We start from the raw sequence: 22,271 nt of genomic DNA on the forward strand, positions 1-22,271 counted from the left end.
ATCATGTTCATTTAAAAAATTTTTTTTAAGGTTTATTTATTTTTGAGAGAGAGACAGAGTGTGAGTGGGGTAGGAGCAGAGAGAGAGGGAGACACAGAACCCGAAGCAGCTCCAGGCTCTGAGCTGTCAGCACAGAGCCCGATGCAGGGCTCGAACTCATGAACCGTGAGATCATGACCTGAGCCGAAGTAGGACACTTACCGACTAAGCCACCCAGGTACCCCAGCATCACATTCATTTTTATACCTACTGTATCTAGTACAAATTAGGCTCTTAGTAGAAACTTATTACATGAATGAATACATGAATGCTACAATACTCAAGATCATCAGGACAATTATGGAAGTGATACAAAAGGAATAGATAAACCTACTTAAAATTAAGAATAGTTTCTGTTTCCGAAATTGTTTGTCTTGATATACTATAGTCCTTTACATTCCTGCCTTCATTCATCTACTGATGAATATACACACTGCTGCCAAAGGAACAAGGAATAATGAAGAATCAACAACAATCTCCTTAAAAAGAAATGTCAGATTTAAGAATTCATATATTGCTATCATCTAATAATACTTTGATACTTGAGGTGGCTCAGTCCGACTCATGCTTGCTCTCTCTCTCTCTCACAAAAAATAAACATTAAAAAAAAATTTTTTTTAATTAAAAAAAAGTACTTTGACACTTGAAAACACTGGTTGAATGTGGTTTAATGTGCACTGTTTTATTAATGCTGGTATCTTTTTAAAAATGTTTATTTTTGAGAGAGAGAGAGAGAGAGTGTGAGCAGGGGAGGGGCAGAGACAGAGGGGCAGAGACAGAGGGGCAAAAAGGATGCAAAGCGGGCTCTGTGCTGACAGCAGAGAGCCCGATGCAGGGCTGGAACTCACAAACCATGAGATCGCAACCTGAGCTGAAGTTGGACTTAACTGACTTAGCCACCCAGGCACCCCAATGGTGTTATCTTCTGGGGGCATGCAAAGGCTAACAAGCCCTTTTCTGAGGTTTACAAAATGCCAAGGATGCATGGAAGTCTATAAATTTATACATGTTTGTTATAAAGTCAATAACTAATTTAACATGCCTATATTTTTCAATTAGGAGTATAAGTTTTAAAAATTGATTAAAATAATATATTCTATAGTTCAGTACCTTCAGAGCTAAGAGAAGTTTGCTAAAAAAAAATAATAGTTACTGTATGTCAAAACTAAGATAACTAATCAGATCATCCTCTGAATTGTAAATAGTTTCCAAATAAAATCAATTTTAATAACTCAACATACTATATTAATAAAGAAAAATAATAAGCATATAAAATTTATCATCTTAAGTTATTTCAACTGCTATAAGAGCACTTCTGAAATTGAATGTTACCATCAAATTTTATGAAACCAATTATAAAAATCTAAAATACCATTTGAACATTTTTAAAGTATAAAATTTTTTTGCCATATTCTGTGGTTTTATGAATTTTCCACAGGGGAGTTAAAGGCACAATATCCACAAAAAAAAAATTTCTATGTACTACCAAACTATGTTAAGGAATATAAGTAAAATTTAATTTTAAAATCTAAATATTGTACCTTATGTCTCACAAATTATGAATATGCCATCAATTTGAGATGTAGATGTCTCAATCAGAAAGTTGAAGGTTTTTGTAGCTTTTAGATCATACTAATTGGCCAAAGGATTTGCTTTAGATATCCATTAAATGGCAGCCTTGTTATACTGTGACTGAACTGCATTAAAAAAATTTTTCTTTCAGTTATACTTTTCCACCGACATCTAATCATATAAAGGCCTTGGTTCACTTTCCTGCCCCTCAAATACTATGGTTTAGTGCACAGAAAGTTTTCTTTTTAACTATTACACGATTAAGTATGTCCTTATAGAATGATCAGAAGCATCTGGGAAAGGTGGAAGTGAAAAAAACCCTCACTGGGAAAGTTAGCTTAATGCTTGCCCTTCAGAGTGGCCCATTATCAACATTTCATAGTGGGTTTCTTTATTTTCAGGTCCCCGAGGTATGTGCAATAAATTATGACTTGAACTAAACAAGTCACACTTGGCTCCAAAATGAAATTTTCCTACCTCTACTTTCTAGTCCCCAAGGTGGGAAGAGGAAATCCTGGTCACAGCCAAAGAAGTCATATTTTTGGCTCTAACATACATTTTCCTGCTTCTCTAAAAGCCAAACTCTGCAACTGAGACTATAAGAGTCTTAAGTTAGTATTTTAAACTGTATTTTCATTTTTATTTCCATAATCTGTGTCTCAAATTTAAGAAAAAAATTTTAGTATCATAAAATTAATGTCATTGCTCTTTTTCCCACTCAAATCACTTTTCTAACTCACTGATCTTAATCTTCTAAAATATGAATTCAAATGAAACAATGAAGAAAATAATGTAGAAATAGATTGTTTCATTTCCAGAAGCTGTAATATTTAAGGTTTTCAATATAAATAGCTTCCACTTATTTCTTTGTGATAGACTGAGTATTAAAATAAAAGTCCTATTAATAAAGTCCTAAGTTATAGTCTAGTAAGTAATTTGAAGCACTATTTTAGTTTTGGAAGAGCCATTTATGGAAATCATTTAGTTCATCATCTCATTTTACCAAAAACAAGAATATGGCAAACATACCATAAGGTGACTCAGAGAGTTGTGTCTTATATAATCTTCTCACCTTAAGTATGAGCAGAACCTGTGACTTGCTTCTTTTCTATCTTGTTGACCTTGTGAAGAAGTTAACTGCCATGTGGTGAGAGGGCTTGTGAGAAGGCCACAGGGCAAGGAACTCTGCATAGCCTGAGATGAGAGTTACCCCTGGTTGGATCAGTCCTACAACCGTAAGGAACTGAATTCTGCCAACATCCTGGATGAGCCTGGAAGAAGACCCCAAGGTCCAGATAAGAACACAACCCAGCCAACATTTTGGCTGCAGCCTGTGGAAGCCTGAAGAGAGAAGCTGGTTAAGCCATACCTACATGCCTGCCCTACAGAAACTGTGACATTTAAGAAATGTGTATTGTTTTAAGCTATGTGATCATACTAATGCAGCAACAGAAAAATAATATATAAAGAGTGACAATCAGTATAACCAATATAAGACACCCCCTTCATTTATTATGCTCTACTATGTATTAGTATAAAATGGTACTGGGATTGAGCATTTTCTTCTGTAACTCCTTTAATGACTGTAACAACACACCATATTGCCTCATTTAAATCATATTAATGTTCACTAATGTCCTATTATCATCTAATAATGATTACTATCATTACCATGTTTCAATTAAAGTATAGAGAACTGGAGGATTTTTTTTAAGTTTACTTATTTAGAGGGGTGCCTGGGTGGCTCAGTTGAGTGTCCGACTTCAGCTCAGGTTATGATCTCACAGTTCGTGAGTTCGAGTCCCGCGTCAGGCTCTGTACTGACAGCTCAGGGCCTGGGCCTGCTTCAGATTCTATGTCTCCCTCTCTCTCTCCTCCTCCTCTGCTCACACTCTGTCTCTCTCTCAAAAATAAATAAAGATTAAAAAAAATTTTTTTAAGATTTATTTTTGAGAGAGTGAGAGAGAGCGCGCGCACGTGCACATGTACAGGAAAGAGGCAGAGACAGAAAAAGAGAGAGAATCCCAAGCAGGCTCCATGGTATCAGTGCACAGCACAAAGTGGGGCTTGAACCCATGAACCATGAGATGAACGGAGCCAAAACCAAGAGTTGGATGTTCCATTGACTGAGCCACCCATGCGCCTTAGGATTGTTGTTTTTAAATAACAGTGTCAAGTAAAACAAACAACAAAACTAAATACTATTTTAATAACTTATATCAAATAGAAATAGACACCTCAGAGATATTATGGGTTTGATTCCAGACCACTGTGATAAAGCAAATATGAAAATGAGTCAAGTGAATTTTCATTTCTCAGTACATATAAAAGTTATGTTTACACTATACTGTAGTCTATTAAGGGTGCAATAGCATTAGGTCTTAAAAAAAAAAACAACATAAATGCCTTAATTGCTAAAAGTGCTAATCATTGTCTCAGTGAGTCAAAATCTTTCTGCTGGTGGGGTTCCTCCCTCAGTGTTGACGGCTGATGACTGACCAGGGTAGTGGTTGCCTAAGGCTGGGGTGGCTATGGCAATTTCTTAAAATATGACAACAATGAAGTCTGTCATATTGATTGACTCTTGCTTTCATGAACTCTCTCTATAGCACATGGTGCTGTTTAATAGCATTTTACCCACAGTGGAATTTCTTTCAAAATTGGGAATCCATTCTCTCAAACCCTGCCACTTCTTTACCAACTAAGTTAATGTAATATTCTAAATCTTTTGCTGTCACTTCAACAATCTTCACAGCATCTTCACTAGGAGATTACATTGCTCATCCATAAGAAGCAATTCCTTTTCCATTAAATTCTTATCATGAGATTGCAGGAATTCAGTCACATCTTCAGGTTCTACTTCTAACTCTAGTTCGCTTAGATTTTCTACCACATTTCCAGTGAAGTCTTTTTTATAATTAAAAAAAAAAAATTTAATGTTTATTTTTGACATAGAGAGGGAGAGAGAGAGAGTGTGTGTGTGTGGGGGAGGGGGGAAGGGACAGAAGAGAGGTGGGGACACAGAATCTGAAGCAGGCTCCAGACTCTGAGCTGTCAGCATAGAGTCTGATGTGGGGCTTGAACTCATGAACTGCGAGATCATGACCTGAACTGAAGTTGGGTGTCCAACTGACTGAGCCACCTAGGCACCCCTCCACTGAAGTCTTGAGTCCCTCAAAGTCATCTCTGAGGGTTGGAATCAATTCCTTCTAAACTCCTGTTAATGCTGATATTTTGACCTCTTCCCATGAATCATGAATGTTCTTATTGGCATCTATAATAATGAATCCTTTCCAGAAGGTTTTCAGTTGACTTGCCCAGATCCATTAGAGAAATCCCTATCAATGGCAGCTATTGCCTTATAAAAATGTATTTCTTAAATAGTAAGACTTGAAAGTCAAAATTACTCCTTGATCCATGAGTGCAGAATGAATGCGGTATTAGCAGGCATGAAAACAACATTAATCTCATTGCATTTCTCCATCAGAGCTCTTGGGTGTCCAGGTGCATTGTCAATGAGCAGTCATATTTTGAAAGTAATCTTTTTTTTTTCTTTTTTTCTGATTAGTAGGTCTCAGGAGTGGGCTTAAAATATTCAGTAAACCATGTTGTAAATAGATGTGTTGTCATCCAAGCTTTGTTGCTCCATTTATAGAGCACAAGCAGAGTAGACTGAACATAATTCTTATGGGCCCCAAGATTTTTGGAATGGGAAATGAGCACTGGCTTCAGCTTCAAGTCACCAGTTGCATTAGCCACTAAGAAAAGTCAGCCCATCCTTTAAAGCTTTGAAGCCAGGAATTGACTTCTCTTTTCTAGATGTTCCAATACTAGGTGGCCTCTTTTTCCAGTATAAGGTTGTTTCATCTACACTGAAAACCTGTTGTTCAGTGTAGCCACCTTGATTAATTATCTTTGCTAGATTTTCTGGATAATTTGCTGCTTCTACATGAGCACTTGCTGCTTCACCATGCACTTTGATATTATGAAGATGTCTTCATGAACCAACCTCTGCTAGCTTCAAACTTTTCTTCCTCACCTCTCTCATCCTTCATAGAATTAAAGATAATTAAGGCCTTACTCTGGATTAGGTGTTGGCTTAAGAGAATGTTGTGGCTGGTTTGATCTTCTATCCAGACCAAAAAAACTTTCTCCATCAGCAACAAGGCTGTTTTGCTTATCATTTTTGTGTTCATTGGAGTAGCATTTTAAATTTCCTTCAAGAACTTTTGCTTTGCATTCACAACTTGGCTAACTGTTTGACACAAGAGGCCTAGCTTTCAGCGTATCTCAGCTTTCGACATGCCTACTTCACAAAGCTTAATCATTTCTAGCTTTTGATTTAAAGTGAGACATGTGACACTTGAACACTTAGAGGTCACTGAAAGGTTATTAACTGTACCAATTTCAATATTGTGGTGTCTCAGGAAACAGGCCCAAGAAGAGGGAGAGAAGTGTACCAATTTCAGTATTGTGGTATCTCAGGAAATAGGCCCAAGAAGAGGGGAGAGATGGAGGAACAGCCAGTTAGTAGAGTAATCAAAACACATGATGAATGGATAAAGAAGATGTGGCATATATGTGTATGTGATGGAATATTACTCAGCCAGCAAAAAGAATGAAATCTTGCCATCTGCAATATCATGGATGAAGCTAGAATATATTACGGTAAGCAAAATAAGCTAATCAGAGAAAGACAAATACCATGTGATTTTACTCCTATGTGGAATTTAAGAAAAAAAAACAGATAAATACATAAGAAGTGGTGGGGAGAAGAGAGAAAAACCACAAGAGACTCTAAATGCTAGAGAACAAACTATGGGTTGACAGAGGGAGGTGGGCGGGAGATGGGCTAGGTGGGTGACGGGTACTAAGGAGGGCACTTGTGATGAGCACTGGGTGTTGTATGTGTGAATCACTGAATTCTACTCCTGAAACCAATATTGCATTGAATGTTAACAAACAAAAATTTAAACTAAAAGAAAAAAATTTAAAAAAGAGGTATGCCTGAATATTAATACATATTTAACTTTTAGTTCTATTCTAATTTATTTCAATCAATATATTGAATATACTTAATACTTAAATATAATAAATATATTTAAATATGTTTAAATATGAAACATGTTTAAATATGAATGCTTAAATATGAAAATATATGTATTCAAGACTTAAATATATTAAATGAGTTTATATTAAGTGTTAATTAAATCAACATTTATTGAACACTCACTACATTCCAATTATAGAGACAAAGATGTTTAAGAAATTATCCTAATCCTTGAAGCACACCATATAACAGATTACAAAGTGCATTTATAAACACTAAAATATAATATAATGAAGGCAATATAGTAGGAAGTACTTCAGTTTAGTTTAATACTTCCTACTATAGTAAAGGAAGTAATAAAGGGCACTGGTAAACAGAACTGTGTAGTTAAACATACAAGCCAGTATTATTATACTTTTAGTTTGTAATTCTTTTTTTTCTACATGATTTAAAAGGCAAACGTGTAAAACAATATTATAAATTATGTTAATGAGTATACAATGTATAAAAATGCAATCTATGGGGCGCCTGGGTGGCGTAGTCGGTTGAGCGTCCAACTTCAGCCAGGTCACGATCTCGCGGTCCGTGAGTTCGAGCCCCGCGTCGGGCTCTGGGCTGATGGCTCAGAGCCTGGAGCCTGTTTCCGATTCTGTGTCTCCCTCTCTCTCTGCCCCTCCCCCATTCATGCTCTGTCTCTCTCTATCCCAAAAATAAATAAACGTTGAAAAAAAAAATTAAAAAAAAAAAATGCAATCTATGACAGTAATGATATAAAACAGGAAGGACAGAGGTTAAGATGTTACTTGTAATCCCCAAGGTAATACTAATAACTAAACAATGTACACAAAAGAAAAGAAGGGGACCAAAATAGTACACGACAAAAAAAAAACAACTAAATACAAAAAGGGGTAATACCGAAGCAACTGAGAAACAAAAAGCACAGAAAACAAATAGCTAAATAGTAGAACTAAGTCCTTCCTTATCAGTAATTACTTTGTGAATAGATTAAACTCTCCAACAGAAAGGCAGAATTTGGCTGGATGAATTAAAAAAACTATATGGTGTCTATAAGTGACTCATTTCAGATATAAGGAAGCTGAACTCTTATCTTATGTCATATACAAAAATATACGCAGGGCACCTAGGTGGCTTAGGCAGTTAATTGTCCAACTCTTGGTTTCGGCTAAGGTCATGATCTTACGGTTTGGTTTGTGGGATCCAGCCCAGCGTAGGCCTCTGCGCTGACAGTGCGGAGGCTGCTTGGGATACCCCCCCCCTCCTTCCCTCTCTCTCTCTCTCTCTGCCCCTCCCCTGCTCATACTCTCTCTCCCAAAATAAATAAACATTAAAAAAATTTTACTCAAATGGGATCACGTATCTAAATTTCAGAGTTCAAACTATGAAACTCTTTGAAGAAAACTGGGACAGATCTGCATGGCCTAGATTTGTCAAGTTTCCTAAATATGCCACCAAAAGCATAGGCAAAAACAAAAAAATGAAGTGACTTAATTATCAAAATTTTGTATTTCTTTGATATTTTGTTTATATTTGTATATATGTATATGTATATTTGTGTACGTATGTTTATATTTTTATTCTTTTATATTTTATGTTTATAAATTAAATATATTTTTATTTAATATATAATATACAATATATAATATACTTAATTAATATATAATATATTTAATTATTAAATATATTTAATTTATAATTATAAATTTATAATTTATAAATTTAATTTATATATTTTTTTCCTTTTTTATCCGAAATAAATATCTTCAATAACTTGTTGGATCACTTACGAATTTTAAGAAATCACCCATTGGGAATGCAAGCTGGTGCAGCCACTCTGGAAAACAGTATGGAGGTTCCTCAAAAAACTAAAAATAGAACTAACCTATGACCCAGCAATTGTACTACTAGGCATTTATCCATGGGATACAGGTGTGCTGTTTCGAAGGGACACATGCACCCCCATGTTTATAGCAGTACTATCAACAATAGCCAAAGTATGGAAAGAGCCCAAATGTCCATCGATGGATGAATGGATAAAGAAGATATGGTGTGTATATATATATATATATATATATATATATATATATATATATATATATACATACATACATACATACAATGGAGTACTACTCGGCAATCCAAAAGAATGAAATCTTGCCATTTGCAACTATGTGGATGGAACTGGAGGGTATTATGCTAAGTGAAATTAGTCAGAGAAAGACAAAAATCATATGACTTCACACATATGAAGACTTTAAGAGACAAAACAGATGAACATAAGGAAAGGGAAACAAAAATAATATTAAAAAAAAGGGAGGGGGACAAAACAGAAGAGACTCATAAATATGGAGAACAAACTGAGGGTTATGGGAGGGGGGATGGGCTAAATGGGTAAGGGGCACTAAGGAATCTACTCCTGAAATCATTGTTGCACTATATGCTAATTTGGAATTAAATTTTAAAAATTAAAAAATGAAATTAAAAAAAAAAAAAGAACGCCTCTTTCTATTTGATACAAGAAATATGGATCCCTGGTAGTGATCAGAGAGAACTACCGAAGATGATTTGTGCTGATTTTTTATACATTTCGAGAATCATCAGTAAGCATAATTGCAACTACAGAGCAAAATGTGGTGTACTGAGCACTGATGTTACAAAGAACCTGGAATGTCATATTCTCTAGCCATTAAAATTTCCCAAATAATTACCATTCTTCAATATTCTATTTTTATTGCTTCATCCCTTCATTTAAAGTTTTATACTACTCTCTACCAATGCTCTACATATTGTCTACTAATACACCACCTTGCTTATAACTTGAAATGAACTTTTGAACAATTTTGAGTTACTCTAGCAGGTGTCAGTGAGGTGTCTGGTAAATATATCAATAACAGTTATTCAACGGCATTAACAGCATTAATTTCTGTCTTCAAAAATTATGTATTATATATTTTAAAATACAAACTTATGTATCTAAAATTATATAAATTTATGTATTTTTCGGGTAGCAAGGGTGTTACATGCCCACTGCAAAATAACTAAGCAATATAGAATATATGAAGTTGAAAATTACTTTTCCATAGTTTCACTCCCAAGAGAGAATCATAGGTTTCGCTTTGATGTGTACTCTTTTGGATTTTTTTTTTTTTTAATTTTTTTTTTTTCAACGTTTATTTATTTTTTTGGGACAGAGAGAGACAGAGCATGAACGGGGGAGGGGCAAAGAGAGAGAGGGAGACACAGAATCGGAAACAGGCTCCAGGCTCCGAGCCATCAGCCCAGAGCCTGACGCGGGGCTCGAACTCACAGACCGCGAGATCGTGACCTGGCTGAAGTCGGACGCTTAACCGACTGCGCCACCCAGGCGCCCCTCTTTTGGATTTTTTAAAATACATATTCAAGATTTATACCATGTATTTTACAAAAAAATGTGTTCAGATTATACACATTTTGACCATTAAAAATCACTTATCAGTTATCATTCCTTGTCAGTATGTATAGATATAACTTACTATTTCCGCAAATGTGTGATAGTCAATAGACAACTGCTATATGCTTTTTAGCTAGATTTCAGTTGATAGGCAATTAGGTGGTTGCCAATTTTTTTATATGAAAACAAAAATGCAATTAATACCTATAAACATATATCTTCCTACATTTGTACAACTATTTCTTCAGGAAAAATTCTTAAACATGGTGTATCTGATTCCAAAATTTATCAATAGCTTAATTCTGAAATTGACGTTTCTTTAAATAGGTATTTCCAACTGCTCCCAATGGAGTGTGTTAACTTACACTTCCACCTTTAAAATAGTCTATTTCCATCACTGGCATCATCACTCATTTCAATCTTTTCCAAGACAAATATCTCATTGTTTGAATTTGCATTTCTCTCTTGGGTCAAGAGGAACATCTTTTTTTCATATGTTTCTGGTTATTTGCACTTTTTTCTGTGGATTATGTTTTATGACTTTTGCATTTTTCTTATTCCATTTAGTTATTTGATATTGATTTGTAGTACTTCTTGTAATTTATGGCAATTAACCTGTCAATCATATATATAGTAAATATTAATTCCAAGTTCAGAAAAAAAAAAAAAAGAAAAGAAATCACCCATAATGGTGTTCTGATTTATTTCAAGTATTCAGAAAATTTAGGTATCGATGGCTATATTCTGCTCACTTCCAAATGATAAAAGAACTTCCTAATTATTATAAAAATTGTATACCTATACTCCTAAAGCTTATAAACATCAGTCTTTTGAATGGATGCCTTATAAATATTCTGTAGTTATTAAAACAAAAAAAGCCAAAACTCCTTTTTGGAGTCTTGATTCTAAGCCCTTTGCCATGTGTGATAGAAAATAACCACACCCCACCCCTTGCTCTAGACTTTGGGCTTAGTTAGGCACATGACATGCTTTGGGCAATAGGTTAGCAGATGTGATATAAGTAGGTATTTGAAAAGTATTTGCACAATCAAGCCTGCCTTCTTCTATCTCTGACAAGGTATAAAACATGGTAAAATGTTCTGGCTAGTCTGCTGGATTCAAAGGATGAGATACATGTAGAGCAGAGCTGACCCAGTCAGGCCAAACCTACATTGGTGAAACCATAGCAGGTGACTAAGCCCAGCTGAAATCAGCAGAGCAGCCCAGCCAAGTTCACTCAGATCATTTACCACCCAGCTACCACCCCCCACCAATTGATGTGTGACTCATAACAGATGGTTGTTTTAAGCCATTAAATTTTAGACTTGTATGCTACATAAGAAGAACTGATCTAGACATAAGGCAGTAAGAAATACACTTCCTTTACATCTGGTATTGCCAATAAAGAATTTTCCTCTCTATCTGTCCCTTGTCCCTGCAGTTAGGACTACTCTTAGGTCTACTCCACTTGCCTCTTTCAGGAACTACTGGGAAAACTTCTTTAGAACCACCCTCCTCCTCCACACCCAGATTGCAGTGAAGCTTGTTGTTTTGCTGTTCTGTATAACTACAGTCAGTCATTGTAATTCAGATAAGCAGAACTGTAACAAGCAAGACCATTACTAAGGAATGTCAGAGCAGGTTACTAGCTATCTTTTTTGTATGACAGAGTGAGACACTGCCTGAGAAAAAATAATGCTTAGGAAAGAGAGTAGTAAGAACTCAATACTGGTGCAAAACAATGCCCATAATCATAGTTGTTGGGAGTGAGAGTAGAGAAAATATAAGGTAAATGTAATTTTGTTCACAAGTAACATTTTCTTTAAATGTAAATTTTTTTCAAAGAATGACATAATAAACATCTTTATTCTTGCCATATTTTCTTAAAACTTGTTTTCTACTAAAACAAATATAGGAAAAGTTAAAGTCCCTTTTGATAGCTACCCACACCATCATTCCTTTCTCTTCTCAGATGTAACACGATTGAGTTTGATGTGAATTAATCCCTTCAGGATTTGCTATTTTTGTGAGCATATTTTGTACAACCTAGTATCAGCCAAAAAGTTATCTTCTTTTATGGTCCTCAAGTACTCATACATAGGTCCAAGAAAGAGAGGAGATAATAAGCAAAAATTTAAAGAGCAAGTTTTAGGGAAAAAAATATATTTAAGACATTAGGAGAACGTGTGGTACAAAGAGGGGAAAGGGATTCTCTCCAATTTAACAAAGCGGCATTAGTGCAACGATATAGGGCCAAGGTAAAATGATAAGACATCAAAGAGAGACAGTAACACTGCCAACAGCAGTACCATCAGCAGCATTCAGCTTCAATGGAATGTGGCAATGAAAGCTGTTGATAGTGAACACAACGGTTTTCTTGACTGGATGTCAACTATTTCATCAGTAGTCAGAGGCAGCATTAACCATTTTAGGATAGGAGCTCTGGGCATGATTGTCAGCACTCTCAGTAAGAGTCACGGTACTTGAAGAAAGGTAGTGAAAGCCACCAAAGTTAGTGAAGGCTGAAAGGATTAGGTAACCTCCTAAGGACTTTTAGAAACTTTCAAGAAATCCAGAGGTTAGGGAAGAGTAGGAGCTAACCAGAGAAATACTGTTTATTACTGTTAATATTATATAATTCACAGTGTCTGCTGAAGTATTAATAAATGTAACTGTAAGGGAAAGAATTCTTGCTTTGGTATGAGACCCTAACAGACTGTACCCTAGGAAGAGGGATATAAATTATGCTCAGCTCAAAGGCCAGAAAACCTGAAGTCTGGGTCTCAGGTGGCTAGAACCTTCAAATTCCAGCAGGGAGTAAGAGAAAATCCTTCGTGATGGAAAATAACATCACCTTAGGCTTCAAGTTATTGCTGCAAATAATTTTTCAAATATAATGGTTAACAATCAGTGATAATGAAGCAAAACTCCTATTTCTGGCTTTGACAGAATAACCAGTTTGGGATCCCTCCTCCCACTGTAAGTAAATGTAAAACTGGACAAAAGAGATAAAGCAACTGCTTTCAGGGAGTAGATATGAGGTAGCATAAGACTATAATCTCTGAGATAAAGGAAACCATTAGGTGAACTCCATGATTCTTAGCTCTCTTCCTGGGTATAATTTCCTGACAAAAGCACAGAGCACTGACATACAGGCAGAGTATGGCGGTCCTACTGAGCTGGGGTCCAAGAGATCAGATTTTGGAGCAGCTAAAATCACTGAAATCAGCAGGGCTGGGCATAGCACTGAGAGAAGGGAGACAGAGAAAGTCCCCTAGAATTCCCTGAAGAGCCTTTGTAAGTCTGTGGCTAAGAGCTTGATAAAACACAAATTGCTAGGCTTCACCTATACAGTTTCTGATTGAGCTGTATATTTCTATCAAGTTCCCAGGTGATTCGGATACTCCTGATCCAAGATCACACTTTGAAAATCACTTATTGAGCACAAGACAATATAAGTTAAAAATAAAATAAATCCATATCTACCAAACCTTTCTCACTCATTCTGAGTCACCAAAGCATTTAAATATCTCAGGATATAAGAAAAACATATAATCAACTTTATGTAAAGATAAACAACTTCTGCATCTAAAACTAATATTACACTGTATGTTAACTAATAGGAATTTAAGTAAAAACTACAAAAAAAAAAAAAGAAAAACAAAAAGAAAAAGATCAACAACCTCTGTGGTAAATAAAAATTAAGGCTTTGATGGCTTACCTGTAGATCTTTCACATTCGGAAAAGGAATCCCTATTGTTATGACAGCACGGGCATTGTCATCTGAGAAATCCAGACCCTCACTCACTTTACCACGACAAACTGCTACCAAGAGGGCTCCATCTTAAGCAATAAAAAATAAATATTTTAAAAAGTACATCTAAAATTCCTCAAAACTGCTTATTCTTGTCATTTTGAAAAGATCTAATTAAGTAATCATCATAGCAAATTTTAAAACATCAAAATAAAAAACTATGATGAAATAAAGTTTTAAAAGGGCCACAAAATTGCATTTCTGTGTAATATGGTACCAAACCAATTTACAAACTGTATCTCCCAGATAACTTCCACAGAAAAACCACATCAGAGTAGAATTAACTTGCAGATGAACTGAGAAATTTTAGGCACCAACTGTTTTATCTTTAAGAGTGTAACTGCAATCATTACTTTTACCACCAAAATGTAAAGGCCTCAGATTGATTTAAACAACTCTAGTTTGTACTATATATTATATTGAATCACTATTATATTGGAAAGCATTTAAAACATACACACCAGAATAATCTGTATCATCTCATTATACTGACAATATTGACAATTATGTTACAGTATCTTTAAGATGGTGCACTATTCATAAGTTATTACTATCAGCTCTTTCTGTCAAACTTTTTATGGACATTCTCTAAACTTGAAATTAAGACTTCAGCTATGCTTTGAAAACTCAAATTTACCTTATGTAATAGAATGTAAACATAAAGTACATTATTTATATCAAAATGCAGGACTCATTTGGCCACCAAGGTAGATATTTATGCATACTCCATCCATCCTCTTTCACAAAACATTTTAGGTAGTGTAGGGAAGACTATACTAAATGTCTTCCTAACCTGAATATATGCTGTTTCTCAAGTTGAACTGGCATCTCCAGTGAAAATATCCATAGGAGAACAACTCCAAATAAAAGAGTTTCTTCAGTTTATTTTCTTTTCACCCAGATTATAAAATATAACTTTTCTCTTAAGTGAAATTCATTTAAAAGGTAACAATTCTGATAGCATCAACTTCTTTATGATAAAAAATACTTTTTGATTGGCCATCAAATAATTTCCAATTACCTTTCTCTCCTTTGTATTTGACTGCATCATAGTACATCTGTAGTAATTCATCAAAATCAATTTTTTCTCCTGCCGGTGGTTCTACGATGACTGTTTTCACCAACTCTAGATTATGCCATAAACCAGTAGAGAGCCAACGTTCTTTTAACTTTTCTAATAACTGGAAAGGAAAAAGAAAAAAAATGAACGTTTTGTGTGTCCAACTGAACTTACCTTGGTTTGCTGAAAGAAAATGTGACTACAATGTGACTACGGCAAGTGAATTAATAACCTGTGTTTTACTTTTCCCATCTATAAAATGAGAAAAACAGTAATATGCCATAGCGTTGTTAGTGGGTTAAATTCATGAACTGATTTAGATAGCTTTGAATGATGCCTTGCACACTGTAAGAACTGCACAATCGTTAACTGCTACTGCTGCTGTTACCATTTCTATTACTACTAACATTACTTCCGCTGCTGCTGCTGCTACTTCTATGATTGCTATTTTGGGGTTTCAAAAACAGAAAAATGACTTCTGACAAAGTGGATAAATTTTAAGTTATCTCTTTAAAATGAGTTTATTGTCAAACTGGTTTCCATACAACACCCAGTGCTCAATCCAACAGGTGCCCTCCTCAATGCCCATCACCCACTCCCCTCCTCCCCCCCGCCCTCCGCCCCGCCCCGCATCAACCCTCAGTTTATTCTCAGTTTAAGAGTCTTTGGTTTGGTTCCCTCCCTAACTTTTTTCTTTTTCCTTCCCCTCCCCTATGGTCTTTTGTTAAGTTTCTCAGGATCTACCTAAGATCAAGTGTAGTATCTGTTCTTATCAGTTTAAAATGATTTTTTAATGTTTATTTATTTTTGAGAGAGACAGAGAGACACAACATGAGCGGGGGAAAGGCAGAGAGAGAGAGAGGGAGACACAGAATCCAAAGCAGACTCCAGGCTCTGAGCTGTCAGCAGGGTCTTGAGCTCATGAACTGCGAGATCATGACCTGAGCCGAAGTTGGACACTTAACCAACTGAGCCACTACCCAGGCACCCCTTAACTTACCTCTTTAAACCTAAAGTGAAATTCCTTAATTTCCTCAACTAAAGATTCTTAAAGATCATTTTACCTAGTCCATAGGCAGCTAAGCTGTTTAAAAATTTGATCATCATTAATAAACTGAATTAAGTAAATACATAAACAGAGACTCAGGTAGCTAACAAGTAGAAAATATACAAGCACAAAAGAACATTTATTAAAAAAAAATAACCATGTACTAGATTACAAAACGACTTTCAACAAATTTCAAAGAACCTTTATCAGATTAACCACATATTCTGGGGCGCCTGGGTGGCTCAGTTTGTTAAGCATCCAACTCTTAATTTCGGCTCAGGTCGTGATCTTAGAGTTTGTGAGATGAAGCCCCGTGTCGGCCTCTGCGCTGATAGCGCGGGGCCTGCCTGGGATTTTCTGTCTGCCCCTCCCCACTCATGGCTCATGCACAAGCATGCACACTGTCTCTCAAAATAAATAAACATTTTAAAAAAGATTAACCACATATTCTAACAACAGTGTAACTTTAGACTAATAGACAATACAAAGTTAGTGGGGTAAAAAAACCCAGCAAATAAACTCAACAGTAAAGATTATATTCTTAAAGAAAACATGTGTTATATGTCAATTATATCTCAATAAAACTAGGGAAAAAAAGAACATATGGTTAAAAAAGAAAAACACAGTAGAATTAATGATATCTTTAGGTATGAGTAAGAAAAGCACTCACCATTCAAAATACAGGATTCAATACAGATAATACTTAGAAATATACTTGTAGCTTAAGATGTATTTATTTTAAAAACCTGAAACTGAATGAAGCATTCTTTTGAAGAATGCTAGAAAATCAGGGCACCCTGGGTGGCTCAGTAGGTTGAGCCTCTGACTTTGGCTCAGGTCATGATCTCACAGTTTGTGAGTTTGATCCCCACTTGGACTCTCTGTCAGTACAGAGCCCTCTTCACATCATCTGTCCCCCTGTCTTTCTGCCCTTCCCTGGCTCATGCTCTCTCTCTCAAAAATATATAAAGATTAAAAAAAAAAAAAAAATAGGGCGCCTGGGTGGCTCAGTTGGTTGAATGTCCGACTTGGGCTCAGGTTATGATCTCGCAGTTTGTGGGTTCGAGCCTGCATCACGCTCTGTGCTGATAGCTCCAAGTCTGAAGCCTGCTTCGGATTCTGTGTCTCCCTCTCTCTCTGCCCTTCCCCCGCTCACACTGTGTATTTCTCTTCTTCTCAAAAATAAACATAAAAAAAATTACAAAAAAGGAAAAAATAAAAATGGAAAAAGAAAAACAAACAATAAATGCAAAGAAAGTAGAAGTTAACAATAACCGTAAGAGCTGAAAAAAAAAGCCAATATTAGGATTATTATCATTAAAAAAATTTTTTTTAACGTTTATTTATTTTTGAGACAGGGAGAGACAGAGCATGAACAGGGGAGGGTCAGAGAGAGGGAGACACAGAATCCGAAGCAGGCTCCAGGCTCCAAGCTGTCAGCACAGAGCCCAATGCGGGGCCAGAACTCACGGACTGCAAGATCATGACCTGAGCCGAAGTCGGCCGCCTAACCGACTGAGCCACCCAGGCGCCCCAGGATTATTATCATTTAAACTGACCTGTTTTACCCACTTGTTCTATGCAAACAGTTCTATGCAATGTGGACCAGTTATTATATTGTAGGCAACAGGACATTACCCCAAATTCTCTAGAGAAACTAATTTTTTTTTTAATTTTTTTTTTCAACGTTTATTTATTTTTGGGACAGAGAGAGACAGAGCATGAACGGGGGAGGGGCAGAGAGAGAGGGAGACACAGAATCGGAAACAGGCTCCAGGCTCCGAGCCATCAGCCCAGAGCCTGACGCGGGGCTCGAACTCACGGACCGCGAGATCGTGACCTGGCTGAAGTCGGACGCTTAACCGACTGCGCCACCCAGGCGTCCCAACAAAAACTAATTTTTATAAGATGACTTATTTCCTCAGAACTTCACCCTACCTATTTTCAGAAGTAAACTTAATAAGATCATAAGACAAAATTGTTATCACTACTATAGTGTAAATGTTTGTGTCCCCCTCAAAATTCATATGTTGAACTCATCCCCAAAGATGATGGTATCATGAAGTGGGCACTGTGGGAGGTGATTAAGTCATGAGAGTGGAGCTTTCATGAATGACATGAGTGCTCTTATCCCACAGAGCTCCTGGCTCTTTCCATCATCTGAGACACAGCCAGAAGGCCCTAGCTACCAACCAGGAAGAGGGCCATCCTCCAACCTGATCTTGGACCTCCAGCCTCCAGAGCTGTGAAAAATAAATTTTTGTTGTTTATAAACTACCAAGTCTGCAGTATTTTGTTATAACAATTGGAACAGATTAAGAAAACCACTAATTGGTAAAACACCTCATTGTGTATTATATAATGATCAGGGTACCCTGATAAATAAAAAGAAAAATTCTCTGTTAACACCATATGATTTAGGTAAAAAAAAAAAAGAAAAAAAAAAAAGTAGGGCTATCATTAATCTAAAAGTCCTTTTTGAGTGCCTCAAGGATTGGCTATTAAAATTTGCTTTTTGAATATGCACTGTTTCTGAATCAGTCTCTCATTAGTGCTGGGAACTATTAAATCTTGTGACAGTATTCAGAGCTACAGTGTCTATGGGAGAGTCAAACCAAGTCTTCAACTGAAAAGACAAGACTATTATAAAGTTGATAATGCTCAGAATAATATATTAATTTCTTTACATTTTCTATTGAATGGTTAACCAGTTTAGAAGAGGATATAAATATCCTAAGAATGTAAAACCAGATAAAATGTGTCATGAATTTGTGTAATTACTGATACTTAATGGAATTTAATCTAATGCTATACTGTTTTCTGTCATCTGAAAACATAGCTAGCATTTCATCTCTGATTCCTTGATCTTCAGATAATAACTGTCAGTACATTATGTTTTTAACATTCAAGATCTGAGGAATACCTCTTACTTGAGGGAGATCATCAAGTTGGTAATTCCAAAATACATTCCATAAAATCTATTTAAGAAGGCAATTTAAGAAATAACAAAGAAATTAGTTCAATGTACAACATTTACCTCCAAAGAAATTCCCATTATATAGAAAAGAATTTAGAACATCAAAGAGTCACAGACAATTTAGAAAATGTCTAACAAAAGTTTAAAAAATTTCAAAGCAGATATGATATAAGCAAAATTTCAAAATTTGTTATAATGAATGAAGAAAAAAGTCTACTGCTTTTTTGGATTCTAAAAACTTCAAAAATTTATGGACAATGAAAATGCCCACATATCTGTAAATAAATCACGAATATTATAATTAAAAAGTACAAAATGCACTATCAATCACTTCAGGAAACTTCTGTGGCAAATACAAAACAAACTGTCTATGTTATCGGGTCTTTAAAAAATTATTTGCAAAATAAGCCTGTTAAAGTTTGTTGATATATCTGAAGGAACTTTTAGTTCTAAAGCTCTCTAATTCTATTAAATTTTTAAAACTGAATTGTCAGTACATAATATTTACATATAAGATTATAATTTCAGAGAATAGGAGAGAACAAAAACTGAAAAGGTGGGACACACAAAGATAGGATATTTTTTTCTAGGTTTGCATTAGGGTTGAAAAGCTTTACTGGTAATGCAAATCTTATAACTAGGACCAATTTTTTTTCCCTACATAGAAACCATTCAAATGTGCTTAAATTGAAAAGGAAGAACTATTTTTTTTCCAGAAAAAATTTTATGCAGTTTGACACCTATCAGCCTTTCCAAACTGCCATACCAGTTAAAGCCAAGTACAGAGAAGTATTTTGGGCAACTCAAGCAAAAATGAGGCAGGTTAAGACACAAATAATTGAGCATAACTAGGAGAACACTTAGTCAGAAATTTGCTTTTCAGTTGTATCTATTTTTAGTAAGTGTTGGTGAGAATATGTAGAATTGGAACTCTCATATACTGCAGTGAAAATGGTGCAGGTGTTTTGGAAAGAAGCTCTAAACATAGAGCTACCATATGACCCAGCAATTACATTCATAATTAAATACCCAAGAGAAATGAAAACATATGCCTACACAAAAACTTGTACATAAATGTTCATAGCAGCATTATTCATAATATCCCTAAATAGAAACAATCTAGATACCTTTCAAGAGATGATTAGATAAGTAAAACGTGGTATATTTGTGCAGTGGAATATTATTCAGCCATAAAAATGAAGTACTGATACATGCTATAACATGGATGAACGTGGAAAACAATATACAGCCAACCCTTGAACAACACAGGTTTTAACTGTGTAGATTCACTTATATAAACAGATTTTTTTCTGTTTCAATACAGTACAGTACCAAGTATATCTTTTCTCATCTTTATGATTTTCTCTAGCTTACTTCTAGCTTACTTTATTCTAAGACTATAGAATATAATACACATCAACTGTTATATGTTATCAACTATTTGTGTTAATATATGTTAATCATCTGTTAATGCTATGGTAAGGCTTCTGGTCAACAGTAAACTATTAGTAGTTAAGTTTTGGGGGAGGCAAAAGTTACACACAGATTTTTGACTGTGCAGGGAGTTAGTGCATTGTTCAAGGGTCAACTATACCAAGCGAAAGAAGTAAGACACAAAGGATCACATCCTATACAATTACAATATGTAAGTTCCAGAATAGGTTAATGCATACAGACATAAAGTAAATCAGAAGTTGCCTATGGCTGGGGAAGGGAGAAAGTTCGAGGGAAAATGGAGAGTGATTACTAATGGGCATGGAGTGATGAAAATGTTCAAATATAGTGGTGGATTACTTGCAGAACTTTGTGAATCGGATAAAAACCACTGAATTTACACTTTAAGTGAAGTGAGCTGTCTGTAAATTATATTACAATAAAGATGTCACGTTGAAAAAATGATAAGTGGGACACAGAACATCCAAATCACTATGATGAAAAAGGACAAAAGCCCATATTGATTGAATAAGGTAAACAAAAGGGGAAAATAGGTAAAAGAAGGCACAATATAAGGTGGTAGAAAATATGTCCAAATGTGCCCAGAATCAAAGCAAACACAAATGAATTTAACTTATTAAAACTGAGACACTCAGATTGTCTGGAAAAAAGGCAGAGAGGAAGGGAGGGAGGGAAGAAGTGGGGAGAGAGAAAGAAAAACTCATCCATTTGTTGTTTATAAATAGAGACATTTAAAGTTAAACCACACAGAAATCTTGAAAATGAAGATACGGAAGAAGAAATGCAATGCAAATGCCAAAAGAAATCAGGTAAATCACAGTCATGAAAAAACAGACTTCAAAGCAAAAAGTTTTCTAATAAATATACATTCCATATAGTTAAAAAGTGCTGGGGCGCCTGGGTGGCTCAGTCGGTTAGGCGTCCGACTTGGCTCAGGTCATGATCTCGCGGTCCGTGAGTTTGAGCCCCGTGTCGGGCTCTCCACTGACAGCTCAGCCTGGAGCCTGTTTCAGATTCTGTGTCTCCCTCTCTCTCTGACCCTCCTCCGTTCATGCTCTGCCCCTCTCTGTCTCAAAAATAAAGGTTAAAAAAATTTTTTTTAATAAAAAAAAAAAAAGTGCATCCACTAAAAAGGTATAACAGTCATGAATCTTTTTTGTTTTTTTAGGTTTATTTATTTATTTTGGGAGAGACAGAGAATGCATGAGCAGGGGAGGGGCAGAGAGAAAAGGAAAGAGAGAGAATCCCAAGTAGGCTCTCTGTGCTACCAACACAGAACCCAACACAGGGCTTGAATCCACAAAACTGTGAGATCATGATCTGAGCTGAAACCGAGAGTCAGATGCTTAACCAATTGAACCACCCAGGCACCCCTGTCCTGAATCTTTATGCACTTAAAACATAGTTTCAAGGGGCACCTGGGTGGCGCAGTCGATTAAGCGTCCGACTTCAGCCAGGTCACGATCTCGCGGTCCGGGAGTTCGAGCCCCGCGTCAGGCTCTGGGCTGATGGCTCAGAGCCTGGAGCCTGTTTCCGATTCTGTGTCTCCCTCTCTCTCTGCCCCTCCCCCGTTCATGCTCTGTCTCTCTCTGTCCCAAAAATAAATAAACGTTGAAAAAAAAATTAAAAAAACAAAAAAACAAAAAAAAAAACAAACATAGTTTCAAAATACAGAAAAGAAAAGCTAACAAGAAATACAAGGATAAACTGATCAACTGCCTAAATACTACAGAGGATTTCAACATACCTCGCTTAGCTATCTATAGATGACTTGGACAAAATTAGTAAGAATACACAAGATTGAAGTT

At 35.8% G+C, this 22,271-nt stretch overlaps 1 protein-coding gene and 1 pseudogene across 1 annotated transcript in view; one reads left to right on the plus strand and one right to left on the minus strand.

Moving 5' to 3' along the window:
* The window catches only part of BRIP1 (BRCA1 interacting helicase 1), a 210,036-nt gene that overhangs the window by 57,651 nt on the left and 130,114 nt on the right, over window positions 1–22,271 (minus strand). The window contains 2 exon segments of the mRNA XM_045490624.1: window positions 13,831–13,952; window positions 14,945–15,104. Coding sequence (XP_045346580.1) covers window positions 13,831–13,952; window positions 14,945–15,104 — 282 coding nt within the window.
* LOC123604780 lies at window positions 15,709–15,814 on the plus strand (annotated as a pseudogene).

The sequence above is a fragment of the Leopardus geoffroyi genome, chromosome E1 (assembly GCF_018350155.1).
Source record: "Leopardus geoffroyi isolate Oge1 chromosome E1, O.geoffroyi_Oge1_pat1.0, whole genome shotgun sequence".
NCBI lineage: Eukaryota > Metazoa > Chordata > Mammalia > Carnivora > Felidae > Leopardus > Leopardus geoffroyi.